Consider the following 24,761-nt stretch of genomic DNA (forward strand, 5'->3'; position numbering starts at 1 on the left):
TTTAGTTGCATTTATATTGCCCTGAGGACGATTGACGGAATAGGTCAGGGGTTTTCAACATTTTTTTGCTCATGGCCCACTTAATTAGTAAAAAAAATGGCGGTGGCCCATCGACGTTTAATGTAAAACACCAAGTTTCAACAAAATAATAAATTAATAAAGCTTGTACATTGTTTCAAATGTGTTACGTCGCCCGATGCTTAATGGCTTGGTTAGAGACCGCCCAGACAAGTAGCTCAATATATATGCAGGCGAGTGAAAGACACACTCTTCTGTTTTTGTAGGAAAACGAAGGGGCGTAAACGCATGACCAACAATTGAAGTAACACATATACACACCAACTATGATCTGTTTTAAGCCAAGCAGCACGTGGCTGTTCAATTGACGCAGATGCTAAAACACTGCAACTAAAAATCACCACAGCAAAAATAAGCCATATTTGCGTACTATAGCAACGTTAAACGATATTCAGTACGTACAACATATACATCATTCAAAACTACGTCAACGTTATTTTACAGAGAATATAATTACTCTACTTAGCTACGTTGAAAATGGTCACCGGCAAACAACAGTTTCAAGTCTTAACTTTGCTACAAAGCATTAAACAAGTTATTACCGGCAAATGTAAAGTAAAGAAGTCCTAAAACCTTTTTAATTGCAGCACACCAACAGAGCTAAAAAAATCGGCAGCACACCTACGAAATATATGTTGATCGACAACATCAGCAAATATGATGGGCAGCCAATAGAAAAACGAGCAGTTTATAATGAAATGCGCCGAAGTCGCCGAAAATTTTACGTATTACATTCCTTTATCTTCTGATTTTGCGGTTTTGCAGACTTTCTTAAAATTTCTGAATCCAGTCAAAGTCCTAAAAATTGTACTCCCTTACAATAGCGCATGGTTGATCTCTTACACCTGGAATATTGCATAAGGTCAAAATACCTACCTTAATAAGATATACATTTTTCGCGACAATTCGCCTGATTAAAAAGTACCCAGAAACACAAGTAATACACCTACGGAAATGTCGCGGCACACCGGTTACGGAGCACTGTCCTAAACCAGCAGAATGCTCGCAAACAAAACCTAATACTATGTAAACAATAATGTCACAAACATAATATTAGGTTGATGTGTTTGCCATTTACCTGTCGGACTCTTATGTGTTCACAATTACATGATTTTTTATATCGCTGTATCCTGTATGTCAAGCTCTGTGGCGCACTGAAAACAGCGTAATGGCCCACTGATGGGCCATGGCCCATAGATTGAAAACCTCTGGAATAGGTGGTCGAGACGTTGGCACTTTATTAAAATTTTGCCGAACAATGCCCGGCAGCAACATCATATTTAGTCGTTTTCTTTGATCGGTAATAAACTGCGTTTTTCTTAGACGGTCAACCTTGTTTTGTCCAAGTTTAAGTAATGCCTAACAAGTTTATCGGCGGAGTTTGGTTTAAATTCTTCTCTTTGAAACATTACAGGTCAAGTGAGATCAACATTTCGCTGCAAGAACGGTGTCGAGATATCCGTCGGAAATTTCTGCAACGGAGTTCAGGACTGCGACGGAAGTGACGAAACAGCCGGAAACGCGTCGTGTCCGCTTTGCAACTTTCCCTCTGTCAGGTGACCCTTTCGAGAATGTAAAATTAAATTTTATCTAAAGAAGCACTTCATCGTAAGAAATACTTGATTTTTAAAATGGTATTTTTCCAGCACTTTTGTTTGTCTCCTCGGTCTGGCACATGGAAATTAACGAAGAAATTATCTTTAAAATCAACCTGTAAACAAAGTGAAGAAAAATTTTTTAAATATCGTTTTATCCGCATACGGTGAAAGCGAATTTTATCCAGCAAAATGCGCGTTTTCTGCAAACATACTCGTTTTATAGTAATATTTATTGACTTATGCTGTTCCATAAAATTCGTTTTTCTGACAATAAATTAAATTTAGCAGTTTGTAGCCGAACTCAGCGCACGGGCCAGTTTATAAGGTATTTCTTTAAACAATTGCATTTGCTTGAAATGTTACTTTCCCGGGGACTCTAGATTTGAGTATATTCATATAGTTTTAATCGGTAGTTGCTTAGTTAAGAAATCTTTATACAAAACGATTAGGAGGTTTGCATTCTCTTTAGAATATCATCCGCTTTGCTTAGAATTGTGTTTGCTTTAAAAACATTTTGCTGATGCACACAGAACTGGTCGTCATGCCAAACAACCTTAATCCTTATTTTTAGACATGCAAATTGCCATCTTATTTGTAAAACAAAAAGTCTACTTTGTATTTCAGTTGCACAGTCCCGCCTCGGAACTTTACCTGCCAGATTGACCGCGAATGCATCTGCGATGCTTCTATTACCTGTCCCGGTATAACACCTTGCGATCTTGGCTGTCCAGGTTACTACAGGTAAGATAATTTTCCAGTTTCGAAATACAGCGAATCTTTTGCATACGTTAAAAATAGAAAGGGGTTACAAACTGACAAACTTTATGACAACTTGGATTGCCATTTAGCTAAAATTAGCAGAGCAGCAAACAATAAGTGAAATCCAATTTATTGATAATGAAGAAAATACAATAAATTATCATTTTAAAATCCAATGCGTTTGAAACACGTTGCACTTCGTAGATATGATAAAAATATATTTTAAAAAAGAGCCACAACCTATGTTAGTTTTCATCTTGTTATGGGCTTGGTATGCTTTTCATAAAAGTACGGTACGTTTCAAGATAAAAATCGCTCCGTCTTATCGCAAATTATGGCTAAAATTCTCCTAACTATTTTGTATCAGATCGGCACCGATACCACCCTGGCATCGGACGGAGGCCGGTACTATTACTAGATATTAGGTATCGCCTCCTATCTGATATTATCAGTAATCTCTACTGGTATTTGCTACCCAGGTGCAGCAAGACGAACCAGTGTGTATTACGTTCCACTCTGTGCGACGGCGATCCCTGCAACGGTTGCCCGGAAGACGACGACGATTGGCCGACAGGGATCGGTTTCCAGTGCGTGAGGAACGGCCGCTTCTGTCGTCTGCCGCAACAGCTGCTCTGGGACAGTGTGCAGGATTGCGCAGACGCCGCCGATCTTTGCTACAAGTCGGCCTTCAAAAACGACGGAAGGTTTGGAAAGCGTTTATTTTTAGGTGACGTTATTATACGTGGGCCGAAAATGGTATTACTAACTAGGGATCAAATAACTAATGATTTGAAAAGTACTTAATTACCGCATACTGTAAAGTGGCATAAGCTTCTGGCCCAAGCTTCAAAACGACTTTGCCCTTATTCAGTGTGGTCCAACTATGTTTTGTCGCAGGTCTTTAAGGGCATTTCGTTTGAAATGCCCGCCAATGTTACACGGGTGGATCTATCATTTTAGTTTGGGGCCATAAATAAATCTTACATGTGACGGTAAAAAAGGCAACAAAATTACACAGAGCATAGTGAAGTAGATGACATGCTATAATACATAAAATACAATAAAATCGCCAAACAAATTGCGTTTATATCATTATGGTTGGCAAAAACTGAGCAACGAAATAACTAGGCAGGAAATTCAGCATTGTGTGGCAATAAGATGTGATTTTTTTTTTATTTAATATCCTCACTGGTCTATATAAAAATAAAATCTGCATATGACATTTGCCCCACGACCCGCGTGTCTGTGGCTAGACTACGCCAGACTTGGACAACTAGATTTATTTTAGCTTTTTAAAATTAGATTAGAATTAGAATTAGAGCATTTCAGTTTTTCCAAATTAGATTTGAATTAGAATTAGATCATTTTGAGTTTTCTCAAATTAGAATTAGAATTACCGAATTCTTAAAAAAAACGAATTTGAACTAGAATTTAAACTAATATTACATTTTATTATTCACAATCAATTACATTTAAATCGAGAAGTATTTTAATAGGAATGTGCATGTCAATTATGTGTGTGCTAATTTTTAAGCATTTTAGCATATGATTTTTAGTCCGTGAAAAATACCTTTCAACCAAAGAGTTTGAATTCAAATTCTTTGTCTTCACTAAGAGACTAAAAATGTCGTTGGACAAAGTAGGATTTTTGGTAAAATCCGAATTAGATTAGAACTAGAATTAGAGCACACAAGCAACTCACAAATTAGATTAGAATTAGAACTAGCCGCATTTTGCTCTAATTCATTGAATTAGAAAACTAGAATTAACTAGTTGTCCAAGTCTGGACTACGCTGCTCTGGTCTACGATCCAACCAATGATTACAGTTGATAATCAGTCACAGTAGAATATCACCAGTTTCTTAATTGGTTTCGGTTAACCTCATTTGACGTTGATTAGTTTTACCTGTTTATACGGACTCTTTTTATTGCTTGTCAGTTTGTTGAAGAAATTGTTAACCTCTGTCATAAACCTTTTCTTACACTTTAAAAAGTGATTGGCTTTGATGATGATTGATGACACAAAAGCATTGAATAAACCTTTTGCGGTTATTAGTCATTGACAACACTGCGTTCGCCATTTTTTTATTGTTTTGTTGATTTAAATGAAGTGAAGTTTAACCAATCATGATTATGCTGAAATTGCAATTGGTTTTTAACAGTGAAACCTATAATTAGACAGTTTTAAGATTCAAAATGCAATTGCTTGCCCTTTTATGAACTCGTTCTCTTATTGGTCTATTAGAGATTTACGAATGCTTCCCGGAACCGTGTTTGACGATCAGAAGTGCTTCATGTGTTTGGACGGTTCGATGATCGTGCTACGTCACAAGGTCTGTGACGGAACAATCGACTGCTCCGATATGTCGGATGAGTGCTTGTGCGAGAGGCAACTGGCAGATATCTGTAACAAAGTGCAGACTTCACACGGAACGTAAGTCATGTGTCTTGGATTCAGTACGCATTTGAAGTTAACCCAGAGGAACGTGGTTCCCTTAGCTTTGGCGTATGTTAATAAGACTGTACATGAAATGGTTACTCTGCCGCGATGTCCTACAATTGATTAATGTTACGGATATATGAGTATGTCACAGTTCCTACTTGCTAAATGTAGCTCTCAACATTCGTATAGACGTTTTTCCAACATTGTATTTTGTCATAAATTAAATCCACGACGTTTGTAACTAAGCGATCAAATACCGAACTATAACACAGCAGTTTTAGTTAACAGTGGCAAACTTGACAGTACCGGTATTCAATATACATAGTTCTTCAAGTTATTGACTTAAGTTATTACCACACTGGAAATTCGTAAAAAAAGAATCAACATTTGTAAAGATGTTCGTTGGGTCTTGTTGATTGCTCGACAGCAAACGTGACAACGTGTGTGAACAGAACATGGATATGCGACGGAGTTGTCGACTGCCCACTTAATCTGGACGAGAAGTAAGTTTACAGAAAACACATATAAACTGAATTATTGGATTTGAGATTAGGTTTGAGAAACTGTTTTGGTTCACGTTTTGCAAGCATTATGTCACGCGTTTCTCTTAATTTAGATAGCCATTCAATCTGATCCGCACAAAATCTAACAACGCCTTTGTTTGTTCGAAGGTTTAGTTACTGCAGAGGAACGCTCCAGTGTAACAAAGGTTTACCCGATGACGCTCTGACAGAATGCAGGTAAAGCTTTTTATAACCTTCATTGCAATGAACACCGAAGTTTACGAGAAATGAGACTCGCAGTTGGATAAATTTGAAACTAGCGATGTCTGTCCATACAAGATCGGAGCCGATACTCGATGCACAGAAGGTGTATCGGTAGAAGCCCGATACTAAGGTGATATCGGTGCCGACCCGAAACCAAGTTAATATATCACGTTTTTCAGCGATTCTACCTGGAAACGACGTTTCGTTAAGAAATCGTATAGGTCAACAACTGATGGTTAATACAGGCTAAATCAAGTTTTGGCTTAATCACTTAAAAAATAACTTTAAACGTTTCAATTTATCTATTTTGCCTGTTTGAGCATAGTATTGACGTAATTGGTTTTTGTCAAAAATATGTGATATAGGTATCGGTATTGCTATCGGAATATTGTCGCAGACTAGATCGGGACACGATCCCCAAAGTAGCTGCTAAGGATAGGAATGACTTTACTTTCTCGAGCAAGACGTTTATTGGACAACACGATAATCAGTACGGCAAATAACCATGCACACCAAGTGCTCGCATAAGGCTACAGTTTGTCTCTAACCAACGAGATTGCAAACTGTGCTCAAAATGCGTCCGATTCTCTCGGTATCCACCCGACGAATGATATCAAAACGACACCACGCAATAGCAGACGAAATCGACACAAAGATATCACGCAGCGCCGAGAAAACCGAGGCTGCGAAATTCACACAATGTCCTATTCCTGAGGGGAAACTGTGGCGACGGGTAGCCGACCCAGACGGCAGTTCCCGCAGCCTAGCGCATTAGGTCCGCACAAAGGCGCTACAATAATTAAATTTGTGACAAATATAATATCGAGTATTCAACATCCATACTTAAAACTACACTGCCTTGTTGGCCTAATTAAAACAAAAAAATCAAAAGTTTGATGACAGACATTGATGATGATAACGCTTAATCAATTTTTAGGCCAGGCTCTCTTTTCGAAACTTAGGGTTTAAAAATTGTACAGTTATCACGAAAAGACTAATATTTACGAAATATTAGGGAAACCAACCTATTTGTTTGAGTAGCATGATGATAGTAAACATAAGCCTTCAGTTTAACGAGGAACATGTTAAGCCCAGTTACCAATTAAAGCATGTGCATTAACTACACGTTTCCTACCAACAGATGCCTAAACGTTCAAAGGGAATGTAGATACAAGGAACCCAACTGGCCCAAAGCAACGACCGCTGTCCTGTGCAATGGGGTAGACGAGTGCCCCTTGGCTCCTGGGGCTGGCTGGGTAGACCCTCCTGGGTTTCCTACAGACGAGTGCGTTGCAACTTGTCCAAACCGAACATTTGGTTGTACTGTGCCCTACAAGACTGGTATATCCGTAGCTCCGCCATTTTCCAACGTTTGTCCATTCGTAAGTACCAAATACAGCAAAAGTCTGCACTACTCAGTGGTAAAACTTGGGTTAGTGAGAAAGTTTTAGGGGCTGTGCAACTTATTGAAAATTTAATGACTGTCAAACCATATTAAAAGTAACACATCATTTTGACTATATGTTGTAATAATAATACATATTTTGACCACTTATGTTCAGCAACGGGAAAATTATCGTATCATAATTTTTAATTATTTTTGTTCAAAATGTCGTTGTGGCTCAGGAACATAATATATAGGTTATCTTAGTAATTCTTAAATTAGAAATATCAATCCATAATATTTAATAAAATCGAAATTGATTTGTTCTGACTGACAATTTTTTTATCCACGTCGTTACAATTTGCGCCTTTCATCAACAAAGAAACTTAGTTTGTTAAAAAGTGCATCAAGGAACCTATATAGCCTTACAGTTGTGGTTAAGTTGGAATAAGATACAAAAAAGGCTTCCCCACTGCAATGAATACATAATGCGCAGTCACGGCCATATTCTGGCAGTAGAAATATCGTAGAACATGAACTCGCGTACACTCACATGACAACACTGGACAGGTAAACAGAGTGAGTGGCACCTAATTCAAACAACGAGCTCATCCAGGTTTACACCTGTCAAGTCGTTTTCTGTGTGCGTTTCAGAACCGCTCGGTGCATACGGAGCTGGTAAATCTGAACAATCAAAACGTGTGCGATGGCATCATGGACTGCATTCCAAGCGGGTTTGACGAACGTTTCTGTCCGAACCGTTTCCCGTGCAAAAGCGGTAAGTACGTCAGCATCCTTCGGACGCAGATCTGCGACGGTGCGAAGGACTGCGACAACGGGGAAGACGAGTTGAGGCAGAATTGCACGAAGAGGTTTTACTGCCCCTCGCTTAATGCCACCAGGGTAAGTGTAGGCGGGTAGAAGGTTGTCGGTTCGTTTCAATTGAAGCATATTTTGAATTAATGTGAAATACGAAGTTAAGGCAATAAGTAACTTTAGCCATATTAAAGACTTGAATTTGTAGAAATATTTTTGTTTAATTGTAAATTGACTTCACCACCTGTTTAATCCCCTGAAAATCAAGGGACATTGGTTCACAATCATGACAATAATAGCCGTTTTTTTCTTTCTTTTTGGGCAAAGTTGACAGATATATTTTTGCCGAACAAGTCATTGGGATATATTTTTGATTTATTTCTTCTTTTTGCTTTATAATCATTCAACTATGTCTCTTCGGCTTCTGTCAGTGTATTTTAGAAAAAAATAAAAAGTAATACGGAAGCGCCTAATAAATAAATGCGTTTCTATTAGTTAAGTGGTGTATTTATGGAGGCTTAAAAGCCGCTGGTTTCCCATAAAGTCCATGGTCATCAAGCATCACATTACTTTAGTAATTAAAATTCGAATGCTTTTAGGAAAATAATCTCTGTTGTTTTATTGAAACCAAGGTGTCGGTTCCAAAGACATCTTTGTGCAACCAAATTATCGACTGCGACAATTCGGCGGACGAGTCAAACTGCACAACCGACGGGAGATTTTACTGCGAAAGTGGAAAACCTCTCTTCGTTTTGAAGAACCAGGTGATCACTTAGCAAGCGGAGAAAATCCGTGGATGTGGTTTGTGACAATTAAAGTTTAAGCAACAACGGCTAAAAGTTTACTTTAAATCAAATTCGACTGTATATAAAAAAAAGCCAGATAAGTGTTTTAAAAGCTTTGCTAACGATAAATCTAAAAGTCATATTTTAAAGGCCTTTCCCATCAACGAACAAACAACCAATCACGTACCACTTGCCCCCTCCCCCTTATGATTTTGGGGCAAGAGATTTAGAACAAAACAAATTCAAGACATCCATAATAAGAGGGTTTACCTAAATGTTCTTTTTCAAGATCAGGGACGGTCGCGGCGACTGCAGCGATTGGAGCGACGAATGTTCTTTCAAGTTTCAAACCTCGGCCAACGTTTTGTCGTCGCGATACGAACTCATCAGCAACGTTTTTCTCAGGGCAATAGTGTGGATTATGGCCACATTCGCACTGTTGGGAAACGCGGTAAGACCTTTATGTAATGTTTCAAAATCCGTGTACACAATTGAAGGAGATAAACTAAATGCGTCAAGTCAAACACTTTATTTGAGAAAACAAGAGACACTGAGGATTATAGCAATTTTATAAAACAGCTTAGTTTTATTTAACTGCATACAGTACATCCGGGTTTGCATACAGTAAATCCTTATTGCTTTTTTATGTACGGCAGATTGTTTTGGTCGGAGAAACCCGCAAGCTTCGCAAAGTCCTAAAATGCGGTGGTTCCGCTTCGCTGCGCACCAATCATATGCTCGTGATGAACCTAGCGGCGGCGGACTTTCTGATGGCGATTTACCTGCTGATGCTTGGAGTATCAGCGGCTGCTTACAGTGGAAGTTACTGCTCACAATCACTATACTGGCTCACCAGTCAAACTTGCCTGGCCATGGGTGTCCTTGTTGTACTCTCAAGCGAAGCTTCCATGCTCACAATGGTTCTGCTCACTATAAGCAGGCTATACGCAATCTCCAACGTGAGTAATGCAATCTAATTTAAGTTAGTTGCTTGCTAATATTATTTTATATAGTCCATATCTATACTGAAAAACACAAGATCCGAAAATATTTTCGTTTAAATATTTACCTTTCGTAGTTATACTAATTAACATCTGAACGAGAGTTTTTGTTAAGATCGATAGTACAGGCCGTTTGGGAACCTGTGTATATTTATGCAATAGTGAAATCCCATAAATCATACGACGAAATTCCTCCATAAATCCCATAAGCCATACGACGAACTTTCTCCATTTCTTTGCAGCCGGTGAGAGCAATATCATCTCCACACAAACGCTCTGTCATGATTGCCCTTTTTCTTATCTGGGGAATTTCTTTAACGTTGGCTCTGGTACCATTGATCAGCTACCACCAGAGCACCTTCACCGAATCAGCTTTGATCAAGAGCAATCCGCTCTTCGGCAACGTTGTAGTCAGCTTTGACGCTGCCAAGAACATGACCCTCAAGCTGCTGACTTACTCCAGGTACTTTACGAGTCTTCCCGCGTCCACTGCAGGTCAGGTCCGAGCCATGACTTCGTGGGATCAGCTGCAGCAGTTTATCGGTGCCCACGCCCCTGGAGAAAGCTACCTGAAAATAAAGAGCTACTTTGGGTAACTTCAGTATTGTAATGACTAAAAGCAATGTCTAAAATTAAGTGCACTTAAGACTGTTTTTAAATAATTTTACTTGACTTTAGTTTATTGTGTAAACTGACCTGGCTTGATTATTTAAGTCGTTTGGAGAAATGACTTGACTCGACTTAGATATTTTGGACAAATGGGTTAAAATAAAGTGTTCTCATTAGACAATTTATTTGTAAAATTGGTTTATTTATTACGATTTTTGCATTTAAAACATTTTGCTTGCAATATGTTGCGTTTTTGTTATTTTTTAGTCGAGGTACTGGTTATGATCTGACAAGTATACCAATTTTAATAGTTTATCATTTAATTGGATTTAACTCGGAGATGACTAGCTCTAATTATGACTTGGCTGGGACTTGTCTTGGACAACTTAACTGGTGATTTATTCAAGATACTTGACGTTGACAAAACTAAAACGATTTATTTAGCTTGTTAAAATGTGATTCATTTTTTAAGATATTACAGTGCCAGTAGTGTGTGCATTCCCAACTTGTTCGTTATGCGAAACAACGGAGCTTGGCAGTTCTCCATCGCCATTTCGATCATCAACTTTCTCGGCTTTATCTTTGTGGCTGCCGGCTACATTTTGATCATTTTGAAAACAAGACAGTCGGTCGGTAAATCTCAGTCGAATAAGTCAGACAAGAAATCATCAGGTATTTGGATGTTTTACTTCCATCATTTTTGCATTTGAAAAATAAGTCTGGCTTGCGTGTTTATTCTAATTTCATTTGTTATAATATCCTAAAAAGGACGATTCGAATCGCTTCATACTCATCATATATTTTTCTTCGTTTTACAGTAATGACGTAAAATATACTATATAATGATTTTTGTTAAATACCCAACCTTGATCGTTAAGCTCCTAAGTAGTAAATGATCGAAAATTAAGTAGCAGGACGTAATAGCACTTTCAAAACACTAATATGATCCTATGCCACAACATTACTTACGGGTCTGACGGTGTAACTTAAACTATTTTTACCATACCCTCAGCAATACAGCGCAAGATCGTCCGTCTGATCGCGACCGACTTCTGCTGCTGGATCCCGCTCTCCATCATGGTGTTCGTCAACTTCAGCGGAGTGAGGATCGACAGCATCTCGTACGCGGTCGCCGCCATCGTCCTGCTTCCCATCAACAGCGCCCTCAACCCGATCCTCTACTCCAACTTCACCGACAAAGTCATCGACAAGATCAGGCAAAGGCATAAGAAGGCCTTCGAAAGCAGGGCTACCTCGAGCCAAGCGACCGGTATCACTCATCACGACAACACTCACCACGAGATTGCACATCATGAGCAAACTCACCATGGAAAGATTAATAGTGACAACACTGATCATACAAAGAATCGTCATGGAAACACTTACTTGTAGCATTATCTACAAATACCAAAACAAGTTCTATATGTTAGTAAATTTAAAGAGGAACAACGTGTAGCAATATTTTACATTTTGTTGATATTCCCTCTTTGTATTGTGAACACCCATCTTCTCATTACCAACTAACCCCACGATCAGGGGAAACAGGAGGCCTACGTAGTAGTTGGTGCTAAGTCAGCACGATTGTTAATAAATGTATATTTTCAACATACACCGAAATTTTCACACCGCATTACATGTTGGCTGCTGGAACCATAATATTAATGATTCGATAAACGTTTCGAAGCATTAATACTCAACGCCAGACCAATATTGCACAATTTAAATTTTGAGTATGTTGCACTTATTATTGATCCCTTCCGCATCGTATAAAACAGAACAGATAACCACTTAATAAAGGGTCCATTCGCGACCCATTTTTGAAGCCTTTGCGATTCAGCGGTTATGATTTGCTGATCAAGTAAGGATACCAAGTATATCACAAGTGTATACATTTGATCGTCATGACATAACTGGGCAACCCACAAGCCTTCTTGATTTAAAACAACTCCACTAAATCGAGATGATCCAGCTTTAACTTTACAGTCCTGTATACTCTACTCAAAGAATTGTCATACAACTCATCCACCCGCGACATGTGGTTGGACAGTATTCCAACTTAAGCTATTCGACATTTACGATCCCACTGTGCCGCCTTGACACATGCGAACGTCTGACTCGGAGATTGAGTGTAATGTTATTTAGTCTTACTCGGGCCCCGAGACGCCAACAATATAAATCAAATCCGCTGAGGCTTATAGAGTCTTATAGAACTCTATATGGTACTATATTTCATGCAACCGAACAATTTGTAAAATGCGTATTTTATATGAGCCATTTCAGTTAGGAAAGCCATTTTACTGTCAAACACTGCAGAAACCCGACACTAAGGAAGTGAAGGTGTTTGTTTCTACAATCGGTGCTTCGAGGATAAATCTAGATAAGGTTGTCCAGAAAGTCCAACAACATTTATTTAACTTTAAGCTCAAAAGTCTTATTAACTCGTCGCTCCTTAGCTTATGAAGACCAGCAGGCAGCAAAATTCATGCTATATATTTAGCAAACCATTGTGCTCGTGTCGCTGCTCTCAAGTTGGTTGCAGGCAAATTTCGTTTGAAGTTAGCAATAGCAAACGCCTAGCGCGATTTCCTCAGGGCAGTTCGGTAATTGGTCTTCATGCGCTAAGCTTCTAAATGCTATACGTCGTTCACTAGAACTGCCTTGTACACATTCCTAAACTTCCGCTGACCATGTGCACACCAGCATACTTTTGCCTTAGGTTAAGGCCACTTGCTTATATAGGGTAAGCAATAACAATGTCAAAAATCAAAAGCCAATAAAACACTGACTGCTATAGTTTTTATGTGCCTGTGATCCCGTGCTTAAATAGGCAACGGAAATTCGTTTTAAATCCAACCAAAGGGAAACTGACACAGCGTATTTAAAAAGCGTTTATTAGATTTAACAACCGATCCGTTAGAAATCAGTGCATTTCTAAGCAAAAAGGTCTACGACAATCAGGGCATCCAATGGCAGAAAAGTCTAGACTTTTAGACCTTGAGGTCCTGGCAATGCACTGATTTGGACCTTTAGGTAAACTCCTGGTGAAGATAAGTTAAAAATATTCATTAAAACTTCAGAAAAGATAACAAAAAATATGAGATAGGATTAATAACACTTGACCCACCTAAACCCTGACGCTAACCCGAATCCTAACCCAAATAATGTGCGTTATTTCAATAATTCTTTAAATGCTGGGGAAAAAAGCCCAAACTCGGATGGTTTCTCGTCCATTGTATTTACGATTATTACGTCACAATTGAGGTATTGGGGCCTGAAGCGTTATAATTATTAAATTATCGCACATTATTTGGGTTAGGGCGCTAGTTAGCGTTTGGGTTTGGTTGGGTCAAGTATTGTTAAACTTAATCTTCTTATGCACATTTGTTAATGCAAATTAGAGCATTGTCCAAGGTCTCAAAGTCTAAAAGTCGGACTTTTTGATCCTTTGAATGCACTGATTGTCGTAGACCTTTTTGCTTAGAACTGCACTGATTTCTGACGGATGGGGTGGATTTAAAGTAAAACATTTTTTTAGGAGCCGTAAAAGAAGTGAGCATACCATTTTAATTCGGCAGTGTTCGATATAATTTCAATTATCAAAATGATTTGGATAAATCGCTCATGGCCATTAACACCATAGTTGTATGGCTGCATAGAAACGAAGTAAAACAAAATCGCAAACGCCCAAAAAGGATGCAGGCGTTTATCTTGTACGAACGTAAGTTGAAGAGCACTAACATAAAGACAATTTAAAACAAAATCATTCCGAAAACGCTTTGAATTTAGTGTTTATCTGGTTTGTTAGGAAAAAGTTCACCGCTGGTGGAACATCACAAAATATCCACCAAAGTAAACCGTAACTTTAACTGTCGATATATAAAAATATTTCCTATACTCTCGCTCGATTAATCAAAACAACGCAAAAAGGAAGCTGTCACCGCCTTGCGCCCTAACGCTATACTGTTGCCCTTCGTCCTTCCACGCTTATAGCAGAATATAGGGCAGCCTCGTCTATAGCAGGTTTATATCATTCCGTCAAATATCTTCATTGATTCAATCAATATTTCATTGATTAGCGAATCAAAGATAATGTAATGAAAATCTAGTGCCTGCTCTCCCAGTATCATAAAAAGAAGCGAAGCGAAATAACTTGATTAATTAGTAAGGCACGAGATATACCAACACAGCTTTTTATAAATTAGACGCTTGAACTGAGCCTTAAGCGTTTCCTGGTAAACGCAAGTCACTTGTATGGCAGCATTCAGAAAAGGATGTTGTCATTCAATGTTAAGCGCCCAAATTTACTTCAGTAGTCGTGTTTTAAATGCTGATTAACCTTGCCAAGTTGAAAGACTTTTTACGTTTTGTGCACGCCATAGGTATATATATTTAGATCGGTTGCTGCCTGTTTTGTTCACAGAAGCTGTTGTTAGGCTATTTAAATCAAGAAGCTTTATTTACTCACTGCTTCGTTATGCTTAGTAAAATGTTACAAAGGTATTTTACCTTATTGCTTTTTTTGAGCCTTGGATATGTTCCATTTTCCGCAGGTAAGCATGGCTGGCACAGTTCGTACAATTAAAATTTTCGTTAAATCCTTGGTTTTTCAAAACAAAGCTCATAAGTCTAACATGAACAAACAGCATTTTCTTGGTCAAATTTAATTTACTCATAAAGAATATATTTTCATGTTTTTTATGTTCTAAATGTGTGCTTAAATGCAACCTAATTCTTACGATTGCTGTTACAAATATACCTACGAACTCTTAAACTGCTTTCCGCCCCTTAAGGATATTTTAATCTAGTTTAGTCAAAGTACAAGAGCGTTTAACAATGTAATTGGTAACCTCGTGGAAATATTATGTCTCAGCCCAATGGAGCTCGACATTGCGCTGCGAAAACGGCGCCGAGGTTGCCGTTCAAAAATTTTGCAACGGAGTTCAGGACTGCGACGGAAGTGACGAAATACCCGGAAACGCTTCGTGCCCGCTCTGCAACTTTCCCATAGTCAGGTGAACACTTGTAGGAATTCGCAAATATTCCTTGACTTGACAAAAATGAACTGACCGACAATATATGGTGGTTTGTCACTTTTTTGCAGTGTTGTAAACAAGTCATTTGAAATAACTTCAATCCAAGATAAGTATTTTGAATAAACTTTAAGTTAAACCCTTATCATAAAAATAAAACTTTAAACTATTAAAATGTGCAAACTCCTTCGATTATGAGCAATAACTCATGTAAAAACTAACATAAACGCAACATATAGCAAGCAAATTGTTTATGTGCAAAGAATACCTAATTTTATAATTAATTGCTTAATGAAAACAATTTATTTTAACCCAAGTTATTCGTCCAAATGACTTAAGTTAAGTCATGTCATTTGCCCAAAAGATTTAAGTCAAGTCAAGTCATTTAAAAACAGTGACTTAATTGCACCTACTTAAAGTAGTTGACTTCAGTCATTATAACACTGCTACTTTGATTAACGCAGCTGCTTTGCATCGATCTGAGAATATATGAGGACGTTTTTATCTCCAAATTCTGTTTTTTGAACACAGCATGGTCGACATTTTTAAATTACTATTTTTCTTGTTTTTGAAAGCTGTTATTTTACCTGTGAAACCTGAGTACGTTATATTCCAGTTGCACTGTCCCCCCAAGGAACCTTACCTGCCAAATCGGCCGCGAATACCTCTGTAATGCGTCTGTTACCTGCCTCGGCATAACACCATGCGATGTTGGGTGTCCAGCATACTACAGGTGAGAGAAGCTTTCGAGTTAAATATAAACACGTCACTTAAACATTAACTGCATTTCAGGTAAATGGTAATATAATTTTAGCAATTTAGGTCTACACATTAAATAGAATATCAAATCCCCAACATTGTCGTAACAAACCAAGCCACGTTAATTGCTTCAGAAAAAAAATGTATCAGTAGGCCTATGGCCTTATTGATTAAGGCAATTTTATAGGTAATCAGTAAAATCACATATATGTCGGTTAAAGTTATCATCCCGAATTGAATTTTCTATACCTACTTTAAAATTAATATGGGCATTTTTGAAGGTTTGGTGCAGCATTTCACGATGGTACCCCTCACTGAGTAATAATGTAACACAGGTGCAGCACAACGAACCAGTGCATTTTACGTTCAACTCTGTGCGACGGTAATCCTTGCAACGGTTGCCCGGAAGACGACGACGATTGGCCGACAGGGATCGGTTTCCAGTGCGTGAGGAACGGCCGCTTCTGTCGACTACCGCAACAGCTGCTGTGGGACAGCGTGCAGGATTGCGCAGACGCTGCAGACATTTGCTACAAGTCGGCATTTATAAATGACGGGAGGTAAAACAAAAACTGAACAGCATATCCGGTGGCAGAAGATAGTTACGCAAAAACATTTTTGTGTTGCTGTGTTGAAAGTTTTGACTGTTAATTACAATTTAAACTTTTATGCTTAACCTGGTTGTGGGGTCACTGTCTTACCTTAAAAACAAATTATAAAAAAATAATGCAATAGGAATAGATGTTTGAGCATAGTAGTCATCCTGATTAATGCAGTTTAAACTTTCTTGCTGACATTTTCTTTTTTATATGTCTTAATTTTCCACAGGTCATAGATGCCTGGGCCACATATTTTTTTTAGATTTTTTCAATTTGAAATGTTTCAACTATGTCTTAATCGGAAGACATTTCGCGAAAAGCTAACACCGTAAAATTTAACTCAGCATACTATTGCATAGTTATTGAGCTTTGTTATCTGCTATTCGCAAATGTTTTGTCCATTAGAGATTTACGGAAGCTTCCCGGAACTGTGTTCGACGATCAGAAGTGCTTCTGGTGTTTGGACGGTTCCATGATCGTGCCGCGTCACAAGGTCTGTGACGGAACAATCGACTGCTCCGATATGTCGGATGAGTGCTTGTGCGAGAGGCAACTGGCAGATATCTGTAACAAAGTGGAGACTTCACACGGAACGTGAGTTGTTTGTCTTATATTTAGTGGTTCTTATATAGAGTCGTTTTACCGAAACAACCGAACGTGTATGGTAAGGTCCTTCTCTCTGCAAACTTAAATGATGTTATTTGCAGTAGCTAACTGTCTGTATACACAATATACCATTGACACACTGCCTCTGGAGTGTTTTTAACATGTTTTTACCGGTTAGAATATATAAGTCTTCACAAGCGTTGCGTTTCTAATTCTAAAATATTAACATTACTCAGATCATAGTGATCGAAATCTTAACATGATATAGTTGACTGACCATAAAAGGCTTTTTTTATTAAAAAAAACATATGTTTATAATAAAAAACATATGTTTATAACGAACAGCTTGCTACCGATATCGTGCAGCAGGCTTCCGCAGTGTATTGCAAGATTTTACCGTACTTTTCAATATCATTGGGTATGGTATGTGAAGACCAGTTTCTGTTTTAATGGTTGTAAAGATGTTCGTTGGGCCTTGTTGACTGCTCTACAGCGAACGTGACCACGTGCGTTAATAGGACAAAGATATGCAATGGAGTTGTGGACTGCCCTCTTAATCTGGACGAGAAGTAAGTCACGCCATATAACTATTTTATAGATGAATAATTGAGCTTTAGATTATTTCGCACACTTTCTAGGCCGGATGAAATCACTTTTCGTTCAGTTTTTGCTGTAATTGCCCTTATGAAAGTTTAGGTGCCACTTTTGTTTTGTAAGTGGCAATACCAATATTATTTAGTTTCGTGACTTGATACGCCTATTAACTGTAAATAAGTCGCGAATTGTTCGTCACAAGATTTAGCAATTGCTTTGCTTGCTCAAAGGTTCAGTTACTGCAGAGGAACGCTTCCGTGTAAAAAAGGTTTACCCGACGACGCAATGACAGAATGCAGGTAAAATTCATAATTTTTTTTATATTGATTCCATACCGAACTAAATATAATAACCATAAAGCTTAAACGGGCGACGAAAGCAATCAGTCAAAAGCAACCGAGCGATTTCTAGCATCTGGATCAAAATTTAACAATTTCTCTGAGAATTTCAGTAAAGCAAGCCGATAACTGACGGAGAAATAAATGTCAGTCGCATTTACCAAAACTATACATTCACCGAATTTGCCGTTCTGATATTTATACCATCATCCCATCAACAGGTGCGTAAACGTTTCAAGGCAATGCAGAACAAAGCAACCAAACTGGCCTAAAACAACGGCCGCTGTGCTGTGCAACGGTATAGACGAGTGTCCTTTAATTCCGGGCGGTGCATGGGCCGTACCACCAGGTTATCCAGATGACGAATGCGTTGCTTCTTGTCCAAACACGACCTTTCACTGTACAGAGTCTGCAAGTGGTGTAATTGACCTATACCCGCCTTTCATGGCCAGTTGTCCTAGGGTGAGTATCTATCAAAGCAACATCTTGTTTAATTTACTTTTTCGTCCGATAAAGCTTGGGCGAGTTTTTTTGTGTTAACGGGGTTACCAGTGTTGTTAATGACTTAATTCAATGACTGTGATTTGACTTAATTGACTTACGTCATTGTTTTTAATTAACTTGACTTGAGTAATGACCTGTTTTTACCAAGCATTTTATGTAAAAGTAAAATACCGAAGACAACTTTCTTGCTATAGAATGCGTTTTTGTTATTATTTAGTTACGTTAGTGCTTATATTTGAAAGAGTTTACCAATTCTAATAGTTTAAGGTTTAATTTTTATGACAAGGACTTGACTTGGAATTGACTTGCTTTATTATGACTTGACTGGGACTTGACTTGTTATTTATTTTTGACTTGTTGTTTTACAAATGACTTGACTGAGACTTAATGCATTTCAAAATGACTTGTTTACAACACTGGGAGAGGGTAACAGTTGGCTTAGCATACGCCCCGTGTTCGCCAGGACAGCCCCGATTTTAAGGCTTCGCCCCAGCGTCTCGGTTAGTCAACCAAAATTTCCCGTCTTTGTCAGCCAACTTTTTCATATATTACTGTACAGATAACTTGTATATTGGCTCGTTGCGATTGGTCTAATTTGCCCAATTGATGAAAAGTGTTAACTGCGGTTTGATGACATTGCGCTGAATGTGAATGAAATTGTTATGCTACTGTATAGCGTGTAATTTGACCAGTGGTTGTATGGTGGCTAGATCAGCATTAGTATGCTAGAAGAAAGTGTTATGTCCCTATAACTACAGGAATTCAAAATTGTTCGATACCACTTTTAAATAGATTCTGCCGAAAAAGTAAAATTTATAAAGGCGAATTTTCTCGCGAGAAATATTTAAGTATTTAATTTAACGGAAACAATCAAAATATGACGAATTCTTGTTACGTCATGCCAAAATGACCACAAAAATTCTGAATTTGATGACTGTTTTGAAGTCAATCGATTGTAGACCAAGAAATATGGTAGGCCTGAAGTCCTTGTTATAATTAGGGTCTTAAATAAAACACATAAGCAACACATAAAGTAGAAGAGCCTGTATTATACCAAAAAAGTTATACAAATATATAGAGACAGAACATTTACCGATAGTCAAATATGGGTTATAGTCAAATTGTCTAAAATACAAGTCTCAAATCAGCATTATAATAAAAAAAGCATATCTTTTACAGTAAACAATATAGTGACTTATATTGGGTTCAAAGAGTTGCAGAAAAGAGATTTGTTGTTTGCAGATTATTCATCACAATGTAATAAAGTTCGCATTATAAAACGGGTGAAAAGGATTATAACGATACCGTTATAAATAACACTTTAAGACCAGCCACCATCCCATACCATTTTCTGTTTCTCGTGCCGTCCTCCGGTATTTCTCCATGTAAACAAGTTGATATTTGACTTGTATTTCAGTTTGGTTGACCCACGTTCAAACTAATTAAAAAGACGATTTGCGACGCCTTAATATAACTCAATTCTCCTGGTTGGTGTACCGGCCGTCAACTGACTTCCCGTGTGTGATTCAGAGCTCGGCACAACCGCGACCGGTCCTGCTGAACAATAACAACGTATGCGATGGCATCATGGACTGCATTCCAAGCGGGTATGACGAGATGATCTGCCCAACCCGATTCCCGTGCAAAAGCGGTAAGTACGTCAGCATCCTTCGGACGCAGATCTGCGACGGTACGAAGGACTGCGACAACGGGGAAGACGAGTTGAGGCAGAATTGCACGAAGAGGTTCTACTGCCCCTCGCTCAATGCCACCCGGGTAAGAAGCGCTGTAAAAAATGCCCGATACCTGTTTTAACGCACCCGTATACGTGAACATAAGTGACCTAAAACAATTCCTGATCCTGAGAAAACATTGCCATGTAACACTTATAATTCTACAATATAAGGAGGAAATGTTTAACAAATAGCGGTAAAGTTTGGTTTCATGTGCCCGAGTGTAAACCTTAAACCTTGTACATGGTCGGATCAACGAATTCGATTATGCGATTCGTATAATATATGACAATGGAAGTGTTGGTGTAATATATTTGATATAGTGTCATAAACAACGCTTCTATACCAACTTCTAAGTTGTTGATTTAAAAATGAAATTGTTCAACTTGCGTGTTTTGCAATAAATAACAAGTCAAGTCATGCTATGCCAGTTAACTCAAATTACTCACAACAAACTATTGAGATTTAAATACGGTACGTTATTCAATTTCAAACCAACTTTAGAGCTAGGATCTAAAACTAAATAGATGAATCAGGTGGCACTATATAAAGACAAATTGTATCCATTCTCGACAAGCTTTCGCACAACTGTGCTTCATCAGGTCAGATCAAAAGAGAAAACCTATGAACCTTGTAGTTTATGATTGTGGTCTCTTCATAAAGCTCGTTATGTTCTCCTAAATCATTCTCTTCTGTCCAACTAAAACAAGGTATCAGTTCCAAAAACATCGCTGTGTGACCAAATAATCGACTGCGATAACTCTGCCGACGAATTGAACTGCACAGCGGATGGAAGGTTTTACTGCGAGAATGGAAAACCTTTGTTTGTTTTGAAACATCAGGTGAAAGTTATATTTTAACCGCGATATGATGACGAAAATGGGTGTAAATCCGATCTATATAACATTGGGCCTGATACATTTTTATTTAATTGCCTTTGTTTTGCTAAACGTTCCTTAGACGGGTTCCTAATGGCAGCTTGTTTTATTTCCCTGACTTAAAGATGTTAGCCTACTTGTTGACTATAGCACCTTGTCTACAGTTTGGTACAATGTAACACAAGTCACAACGTATCACAGAGAAAAAATAGATTAAAAAATCATGCACGCCTTTTGTATAGGCCCATCAATGAAGCAGCAAAATTAAAGATTTGTTTTTTGACAGATCAGAGACGGTCGTGGCGACTGCAGCGATTGGAGCGACGAATGTTCCTTCAAGGTTCAAACCTCGGCCAACGTTCTGTCCTCACGATACGAACTCATCAGCAACGTTTTCCTCAGGGCTATTGTGTGGATCATGGCCACGTTCGCACTGTTTGGAAACGCGGTAAACACCGCGTGATTTTAGACAAATTATTTTTAAAATGGTTCCGTAATTCACTTTGTGACTGTCCACAGATCGTTCTTATCGGCGAAATCCGCAAGCTGCGCAAAGTGCTAAAAACTGATGGTTCCGCTTCGCTGCGCACCAATCACATGCTCGTAATGAATCTAGCAGCGGCGGACTTTCTGATGGCGATTTACCTGCTGATGCTTGGAATTTCGGCGGCTGCTTACAGCGGAATTTACTGCTCACAGTCACTGAAATGGCTCACCAGTCAGACTTGCCTGGCAATGGGTGTCCTTGTTGTACTCTCAAGCGAAGCTTCCATGCTCACAATGGTTCTGCTCACTATAAGCAGGCTTTATGCAATATCCAACGTGAGTAAAACACGGGTAAACTTGGCATTAGCCGTGCATTAGGTTGCGATAAAAAGTAGCCAGATCTCACCTTTTGTGAAATCATTGAAACCAAGTGAGGTTAAAATTGCATATGCTGAGTGTTTATGTATAAGAATCTTATACACGAAATCAATTTAGTAAAATATTACAAGTTTAGTGATATGAACAACCAAAACATTTCTGTAGAACGTGTCGTAAAACTAGTTATATAAAGCCCCGTGTAAAGGTGGTAATTGCAAGAACTTACCTATAGACTGTAAGATTGACTTTCTTCGCAGCCGGTCAGAGCATTATCATCTCCACGCAAGCGCTCGGTTGTTTTTGCTCTCTTTCTTATTTGGGGAATTTCGTTCACGTTGGCTCTTGTACCATTGATCAGCTATCATCAAAGTTCCTTCACCGAGTCAGTTTTGATCGAAAGCAATCCACTCTTCGGCAACGTTGTAGTCAGCTTTGACGCTGCCAAGAACATGACCCTCAAGCTGCTGACTTACTCCAGGTACTTTACAAGTCTTCCCGCGTCCACTGCAAGTCAGGTCCGAGCCATGACCTCGTGGGATCAGCTGCAGCAGTTTATCAGCGCCCATGACCCTGGAGAAAGCTACCTGAAAATAAAGAGCTACTTTGGGTAAGTGATTCGCCCAACTGTAAAGCAAAAAGCAAAACCACAAAAAATAGCGCAAGGTGTTTTTCCCAATACTAAGATGACGCAGAACATTCTTTGGCAAAGCCATTTGAGCATTAAGCCTGTTGAATTTCGATCCATGTGTTTTTAGATATTATAGCGCCAGTAGTGTGTGCATTCCCAACTTGTTCGTGACACGAAACAACGGAGCTTGGCAATTTTCCATCGCCATTTCGATTATCAACTTCCTCGGCTTTATTTTTGTGGCCGCCGGCTACATTTTGATCATTTTGAAAGCTAGAGAGTCGGTCGGCAAATCTCAGGGGCATCAGTCCGACAAGAAATCGTCAGGTGGGTGTATGATTGTCAATCCTGAATCCTTATTATATTAAAATGAAACACTCTTGTACCTGACTATACTGGCTTATACGAATTATTATTTTCTTGATGTTCTATAAATACCAATTGTAAATGGTTAGTATAAGTGATGATGACTTAAGTCTTAATCAATGACTTGGCTTGTATGCATCTACTATCGTACTGTTATTAACGGCTTGACTCAGTTCTTTACAGCGAAATACTTGACTTGGTCTAAATCAAGGGTTCTTAAACTGGGGTTCATGGACCCCTTGGGGGTCCATGAAGATCTAATTGAAATATTACTGTTTATTTAAGAAGTAATAAATTTATTCAAGAAATCAATTTAATTAAAAATAAAACGGTTTTGCACTGAATGTATTTAGACTACATTTCACTTTCACAATTTTGGACCAAAATCAGCAAATTTATGAAGTCTATTTGTACTGTGACGTCAATTTAAGACGTCATTTTTAAAATGTATTTGCCTACAGTGGTCCACGCGAGATGAAAGAAAATTTTACGGGTCCGTGGTAAAAAAAGTTTAAGAACCCCTGGTCTAAATTCATCGAAACAAAAAATTCATCGAAAGATTTTTATTTTAGCAAACAATGACTTGGCGTTATTAACTAATGATTTCCACTTGGACTTGACATATTTTTCGAGTGACTTGGGCTAAAGTTATTAAAATGACTTGTCCAATAGGCTACTCATCCATCATTGATATTTTTCTTACTGTACATATTAACGCACACTGATATGACTTGTGTAAAGGATAGACAAAGTAAACGTTGTCTATTATTCCTATTATCAGCAATACAACGCAAGATCATTCGCTTGATCGCGACCGACTTCTGCTGCTGGATTCCGCTCTCCATCATGGTGTTCGTCAACTTCAGCGGAGTGAAAATCGACAGCATCTCGTACGCGGTCGCCGCCATCGTCCTGCTTCCGATCAACAGCGCCCTCAACCCGATCCTCTACTCCAATTTCACCGACAAAGTCATCGACAAGATAAGGAAAAGACATAAGAAAGCCTTCGAAAGCAAGGCTACCTCAAGTCAAGCGACTGGCATAACTCATCACGACAACACTCAGCATAAGAAAACTGATCTGTAACAGTATATATATATATATATATATATATATATGTCTCGTTATGTTTAACCTGGTTCGGTGCTGGAAAGCAGCGTTGCCCAAATCATAGCCTACCTAACATGGGCGACACCAATGTAAAATAAATGAGTAAAACTTGTTCGAACCTGAGCAATATTGCGAACCAACAAAACATACGACAATCGAACTGTTTTACTTTCCAAAGTGGAGTAAATAACCCAATTAAAAATAGCTGTAGGCCTACAGTTATTTGCCTTTTATGACTTTAATAAAAGTCAATTGCCTTGGGCCTACGGCTGTGGTCAATTTACGTCTATTGACAAGAATTTAATGAATACAAACAGACTATTTTAGTAACATGTAGCCTACGTTGTTTTTCAGAATGCTGTTGTTGCTTACGTTTTTTGTTTTATATTACACAGTGATCTATTGAATATAATACCAAATAATAACTGTGTTTGAGGTTGGCTTGAAGCTGAAAGGCATAGATAAATATAAAAATAGCAGAAGTTTCATTACAAGCTTATATAAATCTGCCA

General features: G+C 38.4%; 2 protein-coding genes across 2 annotated transcripts; both read left to right on the top strand.

The window, feature by feature from the left end:
* Positions 1–203: 203 nt before the first annotated feature.
* On the top strand, positions 204–11,632 carry LOC146146879 (uncharacterized). The gene is made up of 15 exons (XM_083387859.1): positions 204–231; positions 1,493–1,634; positions 2,301–2,417; positions 2,915–3,139; positions 4,681–4,869; positions 5,274–5,381; positions 5,550–5,618; positions 6,787–7,027; positions 7,684–7,932; positions 8,478–8,609; positions 8,920–9,081; positions 9,287–9,589; positions 9,874–10,223; positions 10,713–10,912; positions 11,253–11,632. The coding sequence occupies exons 1-15, from the start codon at positions 204–206 to the stop codon at positions 11,630–11,632; spliced, it is 2,895 nt and encodes a 964-aa protein (XP_083243985.1).
* Positions 11,633–14,711: 3,079 nt separating this feature from the next.
* On the top strand, positions 14,712–24,225 carry LOC146146880 (uncharacterized). Its single transcript, XM_083387860.1, has 15 exons — positions 14,712–14,790; positions 15,111–15,252; positions 15,887–16,003; positions 16,365–16,589; positions 17,034–17,222; positions 17,696–17,803; positions 18,059–18,127; positions 18,406–18,628; positions 20,201–20,446; positions 21,114–21,245; positions 21,568–21,729; positions 21,801–22,103; positions 22,403–22,752; positions 22,901–23,100; positions 23,921–24,225. The coding sequence occupies exons 1-15, from the start codon at positions 14,715–14,717 to the stop codon at positions 24,223–24,225; spliced, it is 2,847 nt and encodes a 948-aa protein (XP_083243986.1). The 5' UTR covers positions 14,712–14,714.
* Positions 24,226–24,761: the final 536 nt, after the last annotated feature.

The sequence above is a fragment of the Ascidiella aspersa genome, chromosome 4 (genome assembly GCF_963924565.1).
Source record: "Ascidiella aspersa chromosome 4, kaAscAspe10.2, whole genome shotgun sequence".
NCBI lineage: Eukaryota > Metazoa > Chordata > Ascidiacea > Phlebobranchia > Ascidiidae > Ascidiella > Ascidiella aspersa.

Excerpts from the sequence above, each read along its gene's own strand:
- LOC146146879 (XM_083387859.1), top strand. The coding sequence starts at position 204 with ATGGCTTGGTTAGAGACCGCCCAGACAA. Across the intron at positions 5,619-6,786 it reads GACGCTCTGACAGAATGCAG|ATGCCTAAACGTTCAAAGGG; the intron begins GTAAAGCTTTTT and ends TCCTACCAACAG. Across the intron at positions 9,082-9,286 it reads TCGCACTGTTGGGAAACGCG|ATTGTTTTGGTCGGAGAAAC; the intron begins GTAAGACCTTTA and ends TATGTACGGCAG.
- LOC146146880 (XM_083387860.1), top strand. The coding sequence starts at position 14,715 with ATGCTTAGTAAAATGTTACAAAGGTATTTTACCTTATTGCTTTTTTTG. Across the intron at positions 21,730-21,800 it reads TCGCACTGTTTGGAAACGCG|ATCGTTCTTATCGGCGAAAT; the intron begins GTAAACACCGCG and ends GACTGTCCACAG. Across the intron at positions 23,101-23,920 it reads GTCCGACAAGAAATCGTCAG|CAATACAACGCAAGATCATT; the intron begins GTGGGTGTATGA and ends TCCTATTATCAG.